The 14,141-nt window shown below is 40.2% G+C and overlaps 1 protein-coding gene across 11 annotated transcripts in view; it reads left to right on the top strand.

The window, feature by feature from the left end:
• nrxn1a (neurexin 1a) overlaps positions 1 to 12,046 on the top strand; it is a 162,590-nt gene extending 150,544 nt beyond the window's left edge. For 10 of the 11 annotated variants that reach the window (XM_058406272.1, XM_058406270.1, XM_058406268.1 and 7 more), the window contains 2 exons: positions 8,035 to 8,116; positions 10,100 to 12,046. In XM_058406272.1, the coding sequence (XP_058262255.1) occupies positions 8,035 to 8,116; positions 10,100 to 10,404 (387 nt within the window). In that variant the 3' untranslated portion in view covers positions 10,405 to 12,046. The remainder of the gene's footprint in view (positions 1 to 8,034; positions 8,117 to 10,099) is intronic. The other variant, XM_058406269.1, reaches the window with a different exon arrangement.
• Positions 12,047 to 14,141: the final 2,095 nt, after the last annotated feature.

Below are 14,141 nucleotides of genomic sequence, written 5' to 3'. Positions count from 1 at the left end.
AAATTTGCAACAAAAGCAATTTTTGTATTCATTAAAGAACAAATCAGTTTAGTTTTTATATGTTTATAGTTACATTTAATAATATGGAACACGCTATATCCTGTTGTTGTTGTTGTTATTATATAAATAGATATAAAATAGTCGTTTCCTCTCTTTATTCTCTTTCCCAAAGTTGATAAGAGAAACCCAAAGGTTTCTGTAGAAACTGGGAACCTCTGTCTTGTGCATTCCGAGAAAACCTACTGACCTTTAAAATACGCTGACACTGGCATCTTCTAGCACATAAATCTATTTCTTTATGCAGAAAGCTTCACCATATCAACAGTTACACATTTGTCTTTGTTAAATAACACGTTTCTAAAAAATCTGTTTATTATTAGACCTGTGAATAGTACCTGTGAATCAGCTGTTGCTGTAGAAACGATAATGAATTAAAAACAAGTGCATTAATATAAACCTATTATTTGAACCACAGCCAGTCCTGCTGTCAGAGCTGCTGGAAGAGAGCATTAATTCATCAGAACCTTCTGACCGGATTTTGAGAATTCAACAGCGCTGTGGAGTAAATAGTGCTCTTTAAGGAAACCCTCATGGGAAACATTACCTATTTCATTTTCTCTCTTCTCTGTCTGCAGACTTCTTTTTCATTTCAAATGGAAGTGGATTAGCGTTGGATGAAATTATTCATAAGTAGCGTTTTGTTTTGTTTTGTTTTCCACTGCAGGGCCTTTATTCAGGAAGGTGTTTGGCTTTTTCTATGAGACATGAAAACAGTGTGCTATATTCAGCTTTATGTTCCAAGAGCTGCAAATAAACAATTGTTTTTCAAAAAAAAAAAAATCAGATTGCACAACTCCAGTATTTGCATCTGCGTGGTAGATGATAGGTTTAATATTTCTGTCAGAAGCTGACTCTTTTTTTTTTTTTTTTTTGTGAGTTGAGTTCAGGACGACTGAGCTCGGGATGTGCAGCTCGGTTTGATCACAGTTCCTTTTTTCATTTCTTCTCTTTCTTGTTATCACTGTCTAGATTCCTTTTATACCACCTTATCTCTTTCTCTCACCATGCAATTCTCAGATGGAGCTTTTTTATGCCTGTGGCACATTATCTTCCAACAAATCTCTCTCTCTATATATATGGATGTGCATTTTAGCTCAGCGGGACTTATCTGACTGAAGAAATGTGTTTATTATAATAGGATAGTCTGCTACCTTCTAAACTTTAAATAATGAAGGCGGCATAATACGTGTCATTAAACACACCAGGATATGTTTTCGAGACCTGAAATGTGAGTGCAGAGTGTCTGAGTGCACATATGATCCATCTCTCCTCTCCTGTCAGCGTGATTTAATCTATTCACTCTTAAAGGTTACATGTAGGCTCCTTTTCGAAAGCTCAGAACACTTAGAGCACTCTATAGGAAGACTTTATTTATATGAGCGTAAGATAAAACATGGTTATGATTGTGATCACAAACATTTTTCAGCCTTTTCTCAAAAACATGACAAGACATTCTGTGGGATCCAAATTTATCAGCAATTTAGTGTCACAAGTCTGTCACCTACCTTCTCGTGAAGGCTCTAAACAGTTTCCTGCCATTGCGTCATGAGAAAAGAGAAAAGGGAAAACTCAATCCTGTGTATAAATCCTTTAAGCATTCAGGCTAAATTGCATGCACCCCTTAGTACTTGCGTATATAATGGAGACTGGGGTTTTTTTCCGCTTTCCAAAAATGCACTATTGTCCCAGGGCTTCATTTTCACTTAAATCAGCCAGTCAATAGCAGTGTTTGAGCTAGCAGTAAGTGGGTTAATGAAATGAGTCTCTCTGAGTCTCTCTCTCTCTCTCTCTCTCTCTCTCTCTCTTTCTCTCTCTCCTCTTTCCTCTTCCTCTTGCTACAAAGTTCTTTCCTGACAAAACCTTTAATCACTCTTTCATCTTTCATCATATACTTATTGTACATCCTGATACCTTGATTAATTCAAACTCATTATCGAATCTATAAAATGAATTAGCTTACTAAGTTAAATTCTAAGGTAAAAAAATTGCTTTGGCCGTTTCTCAGCTCCTGAAATGCACCCAGAAATCCACTGCCACACCCGTCTACATGGAGCTATGGTGTGGGTTTTATTCGTTTTTTTTTTTACGAATTCATGAAATCACATTTATAATTTACGGCCACACTCTGTCATCTTGCGTGTACTCCACAGTCACAGTAAACAAATTGAGTCTCATGAGACAGATGGTGGTGCAAAAAAAAGCACATAAATTCAAGGATAGAGCTTCTGCTGTGTGTGTGTGTGTGTGTGTGTGTGTGAATGTTAACATTCCCTAGATACAGTGCAAAATCTAAGGTAAAGGCTGCATATTCGGTTTTATGGTACTTAATATTGCTCAGGATAATGATAGCCCCAGATGGAGAGACCCTCCTTTAGTAAAGCAGTAAAGGAGAGAGAGAGAGAGTGGTAGCTTATACTGCAGTGAGCATCGTCTCTCAGTCTTGTTGATCCTCTATAATATGTGTGTGTTGTGTAACACATGTTGCAAAACATTACTCCCAAGCTATTGCCTTTGCAATGGAAACCTATTTTTATTTTAAGGGTATAAAAAATTGTGGGATGTGTCTATGTGGCTTTTGACAACATGGGAACCAGTACTCACGTAAACAATTCTTATAACACAAAAAAAAGAAATCATTCTTAGTAACCAACCCTTAGTAACCTCTGGCTCAGCGGGGTTCCTGATTGGCCAAAGTTAGTCAGGTGATCCAGACAGACCGCTCACACTCTTACCATCTTTTTCCATCTCTCTTGCTCTCTCGCCCCCCTCTCTCTGTGTGTATATCACACTCTTTCTCGTTTTCTCTCTTCCACTGCTGCTACGCTTGCCTTTCTCTCTCTCTCTCTCTCTCTCTCTCTCTCTCGTACTCTATAGAAGGCACTGATAGGCTCTCCTGATGCGCAGACAATTTATCTTCCTCATCTCCCTACCAGAGTAGGACTTCTCCTGGCATCACTATTGATCTCACAGAGCGGACTGAATTTACGCGTGTTGCTTTAGGAGCAGAGACATCAGGAAGCGAGAAAAAGGGAAAAGAGAAAAAGCCAGGACACACTCTTACTTAAAAGAGAAAATAAACAAAGGCATCAGCTGTGTAAAGGAAGCAGGCAGAGTAGCCAGGCTGCTATGGATGCGAGATGGCATTGTTCCTCATCCCAGGTAGTTTCTCTTTCTCACGGTCGCTCAACCATCTAGCCATCTTCGCATGCAGAGGCTTTATTTTTTCATAATCATGCAGGGGGAAGAGGCATGCACCTTTTGTCTGCACCGTGCTGGGAGAATGACGAGGAGGAGAAAGGACATGAGGAAAAGTTATAGTGCTTTGAAAAGAAACAATAGTTGATGCCATTTCTTTATTCCAAATGCATCAGCACCGGTTTCTCTTCTCAAGCCGACAGATGCTTTTTTTTGTACACTGTTTTCCGCTTACATTCTTCATCCAGCTTCCTCAACTGCATGAGACCATCTCTAGTTCATCCACCACACTTTCCTTTCTGTACAGCTTTCCTGTTCCCATTCTAATATCATATCAAATAAACGCCTGTTTGTACACCTTAAGATCATCTAAAGTATGTACCGTTGCCCATGGCAACAGAAGATGAGAAGTCCCATAAGATTGCAGCGCAAAACTGAGCTCAGAAAGTCCAACATTCCTCCAGCTGTAGCTCACTTCTTTTTGCCAGGGCTGGATTTGGGGACAGAGCCGGCTTGAGCTCTGAGGGTATGGAGCTTCTACAGCCATGTGGTTGATATTTTTCTTCCACTCAAGCTCCATTCAAGCTCCCTTATCTCTGATGAGTCTAAACATTTTCACTAGTTATAAATAATTCACGATATTCTGCTCATGCACATTACATTTCTAAATGGAGGCAATTTGTAAAAGGAAATTGTTCATTTCATTCCATCGGCCAACATTTTAATTATTAATATCAGTCTGAGGATATATGATCAGAATAGACATCATTATTGGGAATTTTTTTTGTTTGTTTGTTTGTTTCTATTTTTGTTTTGTGAACAGCCAGCCGTGATCATGCGCAGACGTTCACGTTCAGGCAGCCATGTTGATTTTCACCAGTCTTTTTTACGATTTTTCTCTATTTCCAAAGCCTAAAGGAGAAGAAGAAGTGCAAATCAAGCACAGAAGTCAGCAGTTCCTCTTTCATTATACTTTGGTTTTAATACTTGCCATCGCTAGACCTTGTCTTTATTAAACAGTGAGAGTGTATCAATGTCCCCGGGCCTTTCTTTGCATCTACACTCCCGATCTTTCTCCCGATCTTATTAAACCTTTTCTCTATCGTGGTTTCTTTAGCAGGAACCGACTGTGAAAGAGAGCAAGAACCACTGCAGTGCCTCCGAACAAATTTTTATTCCATGAGTGTGAGCTTTCAATTTTATTAAAACACACCGCTCTCTGAGGTGAGAGCTGAGAGCCGAACCAAGCTCTATTTAGCACCAGGACTACTGCATGAATATTCACATCTCATTAGCAAAGAGCTCTAAGCAAAGCCAAGGCACTTTGATGTTAGTACTCTCTCCCAGACTTTCTCCCACTCTTACCCAAGAAACAGAGAAAGAAATCAATGCTTGGCTTGCCTTAGCTTTGCTTTGCGGGTCCCAGCTGAGCCACAGAGTTTTTTTTTTCTTTCTTTTCCTGCCATTTGTAACGGTCTGTATCTCCATGGCAACAGAAACAGACGGTCATGCTTGTTGAAGGTAGCAGGAATAGAAGTGAATGCTCGCACCGACTACCAAGAAGAGAAAGAGAGTTAGTCGAGGATGAGATGTGAATAAGAGCTACAGAAGATGGCACTCCAACAGCAGGCTGTGAAATATAGATTGGGTTTTTAGAGTGGGGGATTATTATAGAGCTGAAACAAGAGCTATAAACAGGAGACAAGGGCGTGATGTCTATTAGTAGCAAATGGATGGAGCTGGTTTTCAGTAATGCTCTTTTTGACTAGCCTGCTTGGCGGCTGGTGTTAAAATTAGAGCCTGGAGGTATTGGGATAGTGGTTAGGACTCAGGAGAAGGTGGAGAGGTTGTGAGCCTATGTCAGCTCTTTTCGCCTCAGCTCTTTCTTTCGTACCATGGCTCTCTGTGGCAGTTGGGGGGTAATTGGAGAGGGTGAACAGGGGTGGTGCTTTCTAATTAGAGCACAGCTGGTTCTCAGTATGAACGTAGGTGAGCTGAGCTTTCGCTTTTCCCTTTCTCTGTGTCTCTCCACTCTCTGATGCGCATGCTTTCCCCACCTGTTTGGCAACATGACAGGCTTTTCGTTGTGCTTCGTGGCTGCTCAGTAATTATATACAAGAGAAACAGAGGAAACATAGAAAGAGAATCCTGCACTGAGATGCTCTGTCAGGTAGCCTTATAAGTTCCAGCAAACTCTCTTCTCTTCTTTACTTTAACCCATGTTCTGCCTCCCTTTTCCCCATGTCCCCATGTCTAACTCAGCACAGCTGTTGAGTAGGCAGAGGAGGATGGTAAAGCACAGCAGATGGAGGCTGAGAGCTCAGTCTTAGTCATATTTGACTTTTATGGAGCCTCATGCTCACTGCTTGTGTAATACCACATCTGAGGAGTCTGATTTTAGTCCTGACACTTCAGTAAGACATTTCACTTCTGAAAGGAAAGAAAGAGAGCAAGAAAAAAGAAGGGGGGAAAAAAGGACCTAGAACATGCAGATGTGGTGTGGATAAGTTCACAGAGTGCATGTAGATTCTCCAATTAATGACTTTGGCAATAATTCCATCAGATTTTTTATGAATTTAAGACAGCAGATTTCCTTACATGGCATAATATAAAAATCTAAATTCCAGTCATATTTCTTCACAAATAAAATGGCTTTCCCTTGACCTGGTAATTCTGCTGTGGAGCTTCTCTGTGTGGATGTGCTGAACATCCTGATTACTGAGGTAGTGCAGCGTCCAGATCAACAACATTCCTAAATCTTAATCAGTTTCTGAAAGCAATCGCTTGACAGGCAAAAGTTACAAAGGAAATGGCTACAACTTACACAGCTAAAATATTAAAAGGGTGAAAAATACATCCCTATATTTATCTAATGTCTGCTGCATAATAATTAATGTCGTTCTCTCTCAACGTTTCCACAGATATTGCTTATTTCCAAACACCTAAGCATTCATCTCATAATTATTGAAGCTACATAGCTACATCATAAAATGTAACTTATCGTAGTACGTCGTTTACATGACCCAATTTATGTGTCTTTTAACATCAAGGCAGCTTTATTGAAATCCAGATATAGATCTGGATCCCTAATCATCAAGCCTGAGGTGACAGAGGCAAGAAAAACTCTGAGATTACATGAAGAAGAAAGGAAACCTTAACAGAAACCAGACTCGAAAGTAAATGAAAAGACACACACACACACACACAGGACGTCTGTACTATACAGTAGTGTACCTTATCTTTTGTCTTATTAACAGTTAATTCATTATTAATATTTCTCAGATTTCGTTTGTCTTGAAATGATTCACCTCCTAACATTAGTAACCCAAGCCTTAAGATCAGCGTATGTGATCATGTGTCCTGCCAGTAAAGCAAGCAAAGGTGCATTTAATTGACTGAGTGAGGCTATAGTCTCTCTCTCTTTCCCGTCTGCTATCTGCCCAGTGCCCCAGCACTAGAGATCTAAATTATTTACCCGCACTGACCTACTTGCAGAGCGTTTGAGAGTTGGGAGTTGAAGAGATATTGCTGTGAGCAAAAAAGGCTGCCGTGTGGTTATGGCAACTACACTGATATAACTGTGCAGGGGGCACTCCCACTCCCACCATCTCACGCTCGTTCTCTCTCCCACTATTGTTTGTGTGGGGTGGAAGTCTGTGATGCCGATGAGACGTCCTGACTGGAGTGGGCACTGCCCTGATGCCTGTGGGTAGTGTGTGTGTGTGTGTATGTGTGTGTATGTGTGTGAGACTACATAGAGGCAGATCGATGTTATATCCATCTCTGCCTTTCAGTCGACTCACACACAGACAGGCATGCGCCAGCTGGCGTCAAATCCACACAGGGCTAATCAGAGAGGTGTGAATGCTGGCGCTGAATGAATGCCACCACTTCACATCGTCAGATTCTTGCTGGAGAACGGAGAAGAATGTAGCACCAACATTCTCCACACAGAGCAGATCAGCTTTACCGACACGGACGATCATCTAAGTTGATTTTGTGCTGATCGGCTGCAGTGGGATTCCATCGACAGAAAGATCGCGGCAATGGCTTTCTTTCCTTTTGGGACTATTACCGGAACAGAGGCAAGATTTTGCTATGTGTTGTTTGTTAGTATGTGCATTTGCGTGAATCATGTATATGGCCTTGTTCCAATTGCTTTTGGTTTCCAAGGAGGGATGGGAATAATGTTCTTTGTAAGCACTTTGTACAAAACAAGACTGTAAAGCGTATACTGTTAGCGTGCGTGTTGTGTGTTTGTGAATATATATATATATGTATAGCTCAATGTAATCTAATGATAACATGGTCTCAGGCTTGCATGAAAAGTTTGTATGAAGGGTCAGGTTACTTTTGTAAAAAGCTGAAAACAGTCCAGCCCCATCGCTCAAATTAGAATCAGGATTGAAATCTATATAACTCGCGTTTGGGAGTAAAAAATGAGCGCATGTTGTACAGCACTTATATGATGCTTGCTATTGAACCGACGGTTTATTGCCCTTGAGGCTAATGTGTGTTGGGGATAGAGTGCTAGGCCCGTGAATATATACATGGAGTGTAGAGCTTCACATCTCTCTCTTTAGCAGTCATCTTGGTTTGGTTCTTATTTAACAGCACCAGCGTTCTTTGTCTGAGTCTCCAACACACACAGGCTCAAGGCTCGGATGAGCGAGCCGACATACACAAGCTTAATGTTGGAAATAACATTTTTAATCATTGCTTTCTCTCTCTCTCTCTCTCTCTCTCTCTCTCTCTCTCTCTTTCTCTCTCCTATTCTAGGACGATCTGTTAGTAGCATCAGCTGAATGTCCCACTGATGATGAAGACATCGACCCATGTGACCCAACCTCAGGTGGGTTAGGTTAGTCATCTTTCTTTTTTATTATTGCTGTCCATGTGTCTTTCTTTTGCTGCACCTCATTTTCTGTAATAGCCTTAAAGTCAACCATTTAAATAAGTCTCTGGTTGCCATAAACTGTGAGTCAGTTTATTCTAAACTCCCTTTTGTCATTAAATCTAATAACCCGGCATTTGACTATAATTAGGTTTGACTTGTAAAGATCAGCACTGGACCTATTATAATAATTTGATATAAAAATATAATAAAATCATTCCCATGGCTTATTTAACGTATTTGTCCTAGGCAAGTCATGTGGAGACAAAACACACCTTTTTGGACTTGAGACATTAGCGGATGATTATCGAGTGTAGACACTAATGTAACACTAATGCAAGAACTAATTATTTATCACAAAGGGAGGAACTACCGAGAACAGTTCCTGTTATACAAATATACACATAATGGCCAGCTTGTACTGTTTTTTAAATGGAAAGTCTTTAAGGTTTAATGTAGAGACTAAAATAGATGGTTTCATGTATAGACATTTTAAGAACCATTAACTATCCAAATAGCCCATGAGGAAGTCATTCATTTAGATCATAGATAGTAAATCATAGTTTTGTTTTCTTTGATAACACTCTTATTTTTTTTTTATTTCAAATCCATCCATTCACTGCTTAACATTGTTTAATTAAATATCTTAATTTCCTTTTCAAATCAGCTTGAGCTGTATCATGATTTTGTCTGATGAGTGTGTGGGTTTGGAATTTTGGTGGTTGATGTTCGGCGTGAAGAACAGAGATTTGGAAAAGGCCACTGAGCACAGACTGAAAACCTTTTTCGAAAAATTCTCAGCAATCTGGCTGCATGCTTTTGCTGTCAACGGCATTCGACAAAGAATTAAAAGAATAAATGTTAACAGAAATGGGTTTTCTTCTGCAGCTCCATGCAAGCTGCAAGTGACCCATGAATTTGTTCCATTTACAGTGGTGTTGTAAGCATGTCAGAGACATAATGAAACTTCCCCTCCTAAGGCAAGAATTTGTACATTTCAGAGATGCAGACTTGTCTAGTGAATAATATGAATGAGGCTATTATAGTTGGACAGAGATAAAGCTGAATAATAATGTTAGCAGGAATTAAGTTTCTGTTGTTTCCCTGCATTGTGATGTGATCACTCTATTACCCAAATGCACAGGCCAAAAACCTGATTTGTTCTTCTGACACATTTATCATCATATTTTTCCACACCTGCAGGCTGCAGTTGACTCAGAGACAGTAAGGGGACTTGTTTGTTTCGGGTCTCATTTCACTACGGCTTTTACGGTCCTGCCCGCAGCCATGTAGATGGCAAATTATTCCCCCTTCTCATTGTGACTTAAAGCAAATCATGACATAAATCACAAAAACGGATCGCTATCTCTCTGCTCGGAAATAAACAGCGAGTAAATGAAGCTCGCTCAGTGGTCGCCAGAGATAAAAAATGTCTGGCACATCCAATTTAATCACTGTGTGTTAGTGCATCAGCCAATAACAAGGTGCACTTTATGGCTTGCTAGAGTCAATGTGATGAGTAGATTGCATTAAAGCTGTAAAGTGAATGCAGGCGAAAGGCCAACGCCTTTGAGATGCACATATCACAGTTATGGATTTTTTATTTATTTATTTTCTTTGATGTACTGTATATGCTACAAAGCAGTTAGTGAGTTATCAGTCAATCCAGTAGAGCAATTCCATTTCTTAAACCATTGATTTTCTTCACGTCTAGCCTGCTTCGTATCTTCCTTTCATCATTTCCTTATGAAACTCTCTTGCTTATAATCAATATAAGCTTATAAGGCTTATTACTAACTGTACTACTCTACACACTGTAAATTTCTGGGTTGATTACTCACTAGTGCTCGGCTAATCAATGATAAAAGGCTGCAGATAGATTGATGACGGTTGATATTGAACAGTCTCACTTTTTCTGTCTCTGCCATATACATATACACATATTTACAGCACACCCTCCCCTGCCGGAAGCGAAGGGTTACCCGAGCCCGGAGGTGATCCGCGAGTCCAGCAGCACCACGGGTATGGTGGTGGGCATCGTAGCAGCCGCCGCCCTCTGCATCCTCATCCTCCTCTACGCCATGTACAAGTACCGCAACCGGGACGAGGGCTCGTACCACGTGGACGAGAGCCGCAACTACATCAGTAACTCAGCCACGCAGCCCAATGGAGCTGCTGTCAAAGAAAAACCCATCGGCGTGGCCAAGATCTCTAGCAAGAACAAAAAGAACAAAGACAAAGAGTACTACGTCTGATCCCACAGACTGCCCCCCCCTCCCTCCCGGTTCCTGTGTTCAGAAGCAACACAGGCCAAAGGGAGGAGACGCCAACCCTGTGTATAGTAATTAAGAGGAAAAAAAGCACAGTCTTAGTTTTAACTGAGACACAGATATACTGTTACTAACAATAAGAACATATAATTTATACTCAAGCACACAAGAACTATATGAAGCTATGCGTGTGTACAAAAGGAATCGAGTGAGAATGACAGGAACCTTGAAAATGAAAATCAATCCTCTGGACAGGGACAAGCCAGTACAGCCCTGTATGTTAGGGTGAATCTCTTAAAGACGTGGCCGCTGGTCAGAACTGAGGTCTTACTGTGTTTCATATTATGTTGCCTGTGTATGTGTTACTGGGACATGCCCTCTACATGCAGAAAATCCATAACCGTCTGGAAAATTAAAAAGACATTCACTAAACGAGAGGAACAAGTGACTTATTACACTGAGAAGCTACCTACTGTATGATCGTTCAATCAGCCAAAGTATTCGCCCCCTCTTTTCTAAATGGCAGCGCTGGCCATCTGGAGACAGAACCAAACTGAAGGGAAAGATAAAGGATCCAAACCTAACATCAAGAATGAATACCTTGGATCAAAAAGGACTGTGGAGGCCTTATTATGAAGCAAAGTGTAAAATCGATCGTTGTTTCTGTTGCTTGTATGTTTGTCATGATAATGGCAGCAGCAACGAGGTGGTGATGCTGATGATTAAGGTAGAGAACGGTGGGCTCGTTTGGCGATAGTTTGAGAAATACTCCATGCACGTGAAGTATCTTATTACATATGTTTATATACGGTGCAAAGACTATCTATGTGTGCTCTCTGGACTGTGGCTGAAGTGGTGTTTTATAGCCTGTTATATAGATGATGCCAACTACAGTATACCTGCTCTTCAAACATTTTCTAGTAAAAGCAACTGGGAAAATGATTAAAAACAGAAAAAAACTAAATGTCAATGTGTTGCTATAGAGATAGAACCGTTTCTGCCATTAGCTATGAACATTTGGGCTCCTGTATTTTTTTTTGTTTCCTCCTTTATGCGCACCTTCAATGCCAGTATTTTGTTTCTGCCACTACGTTTTAATTTTGCAACTATTCCTTTTGTGTCGACATACAAAAGACACAAACACTGGTTTGGGTTTGGGAAAAAGCAAACCATCACAAAGTAAAATGATTGGAACTGTTAAAGCAATATCATTTTGCTCTTCTGACATGGATTTATTATGAGATGACATCATGATGTAAAAAAAAAAAAAAAAAAAATGACAGTGAACTGGATCCCAATATATTATGTATTGAAATATTTCAGCCAGAAGACACAAATCTCGACAAAAACTAAAAATGTATTGTTTGTGAACACACCTCTTTGCTATATTGTACTACACTAAATGCACAAGAGGCACAAAGTACATAAAAATTTCAGAATAAATGTTTGATTTTTTTTGTTCGTTTTTTTTTTTTTATTTGTGTTTTTATTTGTGTACAATTTTTCTATGATACCTTCTTTTGTTTTTATTGTGACAATTCTTTAACGACCTCAAAGTGAAGATTTATTATGAAAAAAAAAATAGTTTTGAAAAATCGAACAAATAAAATATTAATTAAGACTTAAAGCTATTTGCCTCTTATTGTTCATGTTAACGCCATACCAAATCACATGAAACAATCTGGCTATGAAGTTTGATGTAAACGCTGTTTCGGGTTTGATTTTGCGGCACACAAGTTTCATTTTTATTTGATATATTTGTGTGTGTGTGTTTTTGGATTGATTGTTTGTTTGTGCAGGTGACATAATTAGAGTAGGACGGAAAAACCAAAACATCCACATGTGAACAGGTAGAAACACTGCTGCTGTAAACTGTTAGACTGAAAAGATGAGTGCTGTTACTCACAGTGTCAGAAAAACAGCGAGGAGTGAGAAGAAGAACTGGCAGTGAAAAACAGAGACACGTCTCCATAAGAACTTCAGCATTGTTGTTTTTTCCATCCTATCCACCTCAAGTTGTCTTTAAAACATAAAAACATATTGAGCAGCAGTGGCTTATAAAGATATACTGTGTGTGTGTATATATATATATATATATATATATATATATATATATAGCCACTGCTGCTCAATATATATATATATTCTGGAGCTTTAATACTGTCAACTTACTCAAGTAGTACAGCCCAGGAGAAATCTACACATATACAATCCTTCTGTCAGAGATGCATCCCTAACCCCAATTCCATGCAAGGTGCATTATGGGTATTATGTACCTTCTACGATGCTACACTTAGACATTAACCTATTGCAGTGCCTTTTGAGATGTCACTAGTGCACCGGCTATTCCCTCACTTATGCTTTGGTACATGATTGCAAAAGCTCTCTAGCTAGTCCACTAAGTTGTGAATATTGTGTAGGTTTGGTCCTATATGTTATCTAGGGCTGGCAGGATGTACAGGAATAAAGCATAAGCCTCTGCCAACTTGCCTTCTTCCCATAGTGCATCCTGATGCCATCTTTATCCTAGGTAAACTGCACACACACATACACACACACACACACACACACAGCTGTCCACATGAAATAAAAGAAAACACGATTTATCAAACCGGGCCACTTTCTTCTATCGCTCCATGGTGTAGTTCTAATGCGCACATCCTTATTGTAGGTGATTTTGGTAGTGGACAGGGGTCAGCATGGGCACTCTGACCAATCTGCAGCTACGCAGCCTCATACACACCAAGCTGTGAGACACTGTGTGCTCTGACACATTTCATTTCATAGCCAGCATAAACATTTTCAACAATTTGTACTTAGGTAGCTCTACTGCGAGATCAGATCAAACAAGCAAGCCGTCACTCCCCTATCTCATCTCATTGTCTTGGGAGCTCACGATCCTGTTGCTGGTACTGTAACACGATCCTGTTACTGTCCTTCCTTGGACCAATTTTGCTGGGTACTAACTTCTGCATGCTGAGACGTTTAGGAAATGCTTTAATCCAGTCGTCTAGTCATCACAAATTAGCCCTTGTCAAAGTTGCTCAGATTCTTCCAACAGATGAACTTCAAGACCTGAGTGTTCTCTTGCTGCCTAATATATCCCACCCCTTAACACGTGCCATTCTAACAAGATAATCAATGTTATTCATTTCAACTCTCAGCAATTTTATTCAGTGTTATTGCTGATCTCAATATACCATACATACATGCATATACAGTACATACTGAATATAAATGAGTATGTTATTCAAAGCAGAAAATGCTTTAGACCCTCGTTTAGACACTGTTCTGGTCATCTCACAGCGCCTCATACTGGGTCTTCATCCTGAAGGAGGTCATTGATCCAGGATGATAATGAACATCACTTATAGACCATGCATGGCTGAACAAGAACGGCACTGTGCCTTCAGAGAGCTGGATGCTGTGGGCACACAGTCACAACGCTGGACCTGCAGGTTGAAGCCGCTTTTTCATTTTCTGCACAGGAGGAGGCGAGGGAACAACTTGCATGAAATAACCACCACTATAGAGAAGCATCCTCGCCAATTTATGGTTCATGAATTATTCCCAGCAGCCACAGACCGTTTGTCAGGCATCATTTTGACTTTGCCGAGGGAGGGAGAGCTGAGCTGAGGTCGGGAGGGGAGGGTAATGAGGATCTGAAGATGGACCTGTGGAAAATTTACTTAGGGAGGTTCAAACTCAGGTCAGGAAGGGTC

Source organism: Hemibagrus wyckioides, linkage group LG13, assembly GCF_019097595.1.
Source record: "Hemibagrus wyckioides isolate EC202008001 linkage group LG13, SWU_Hwy_1.0, whole genome shotgun sequence".
Classification (NCBI taxonomy): Eukaryota; Metazoa; Chordata; class Actinopteri; order Siluriformes; family Bagridae; genus Hemibagrus; species Hemibagrus wyckioides.
Note: the sequence above shows the minus strand (reverse complement) of the source record. Positions and strands in the feature narration are given on the sequence as shown.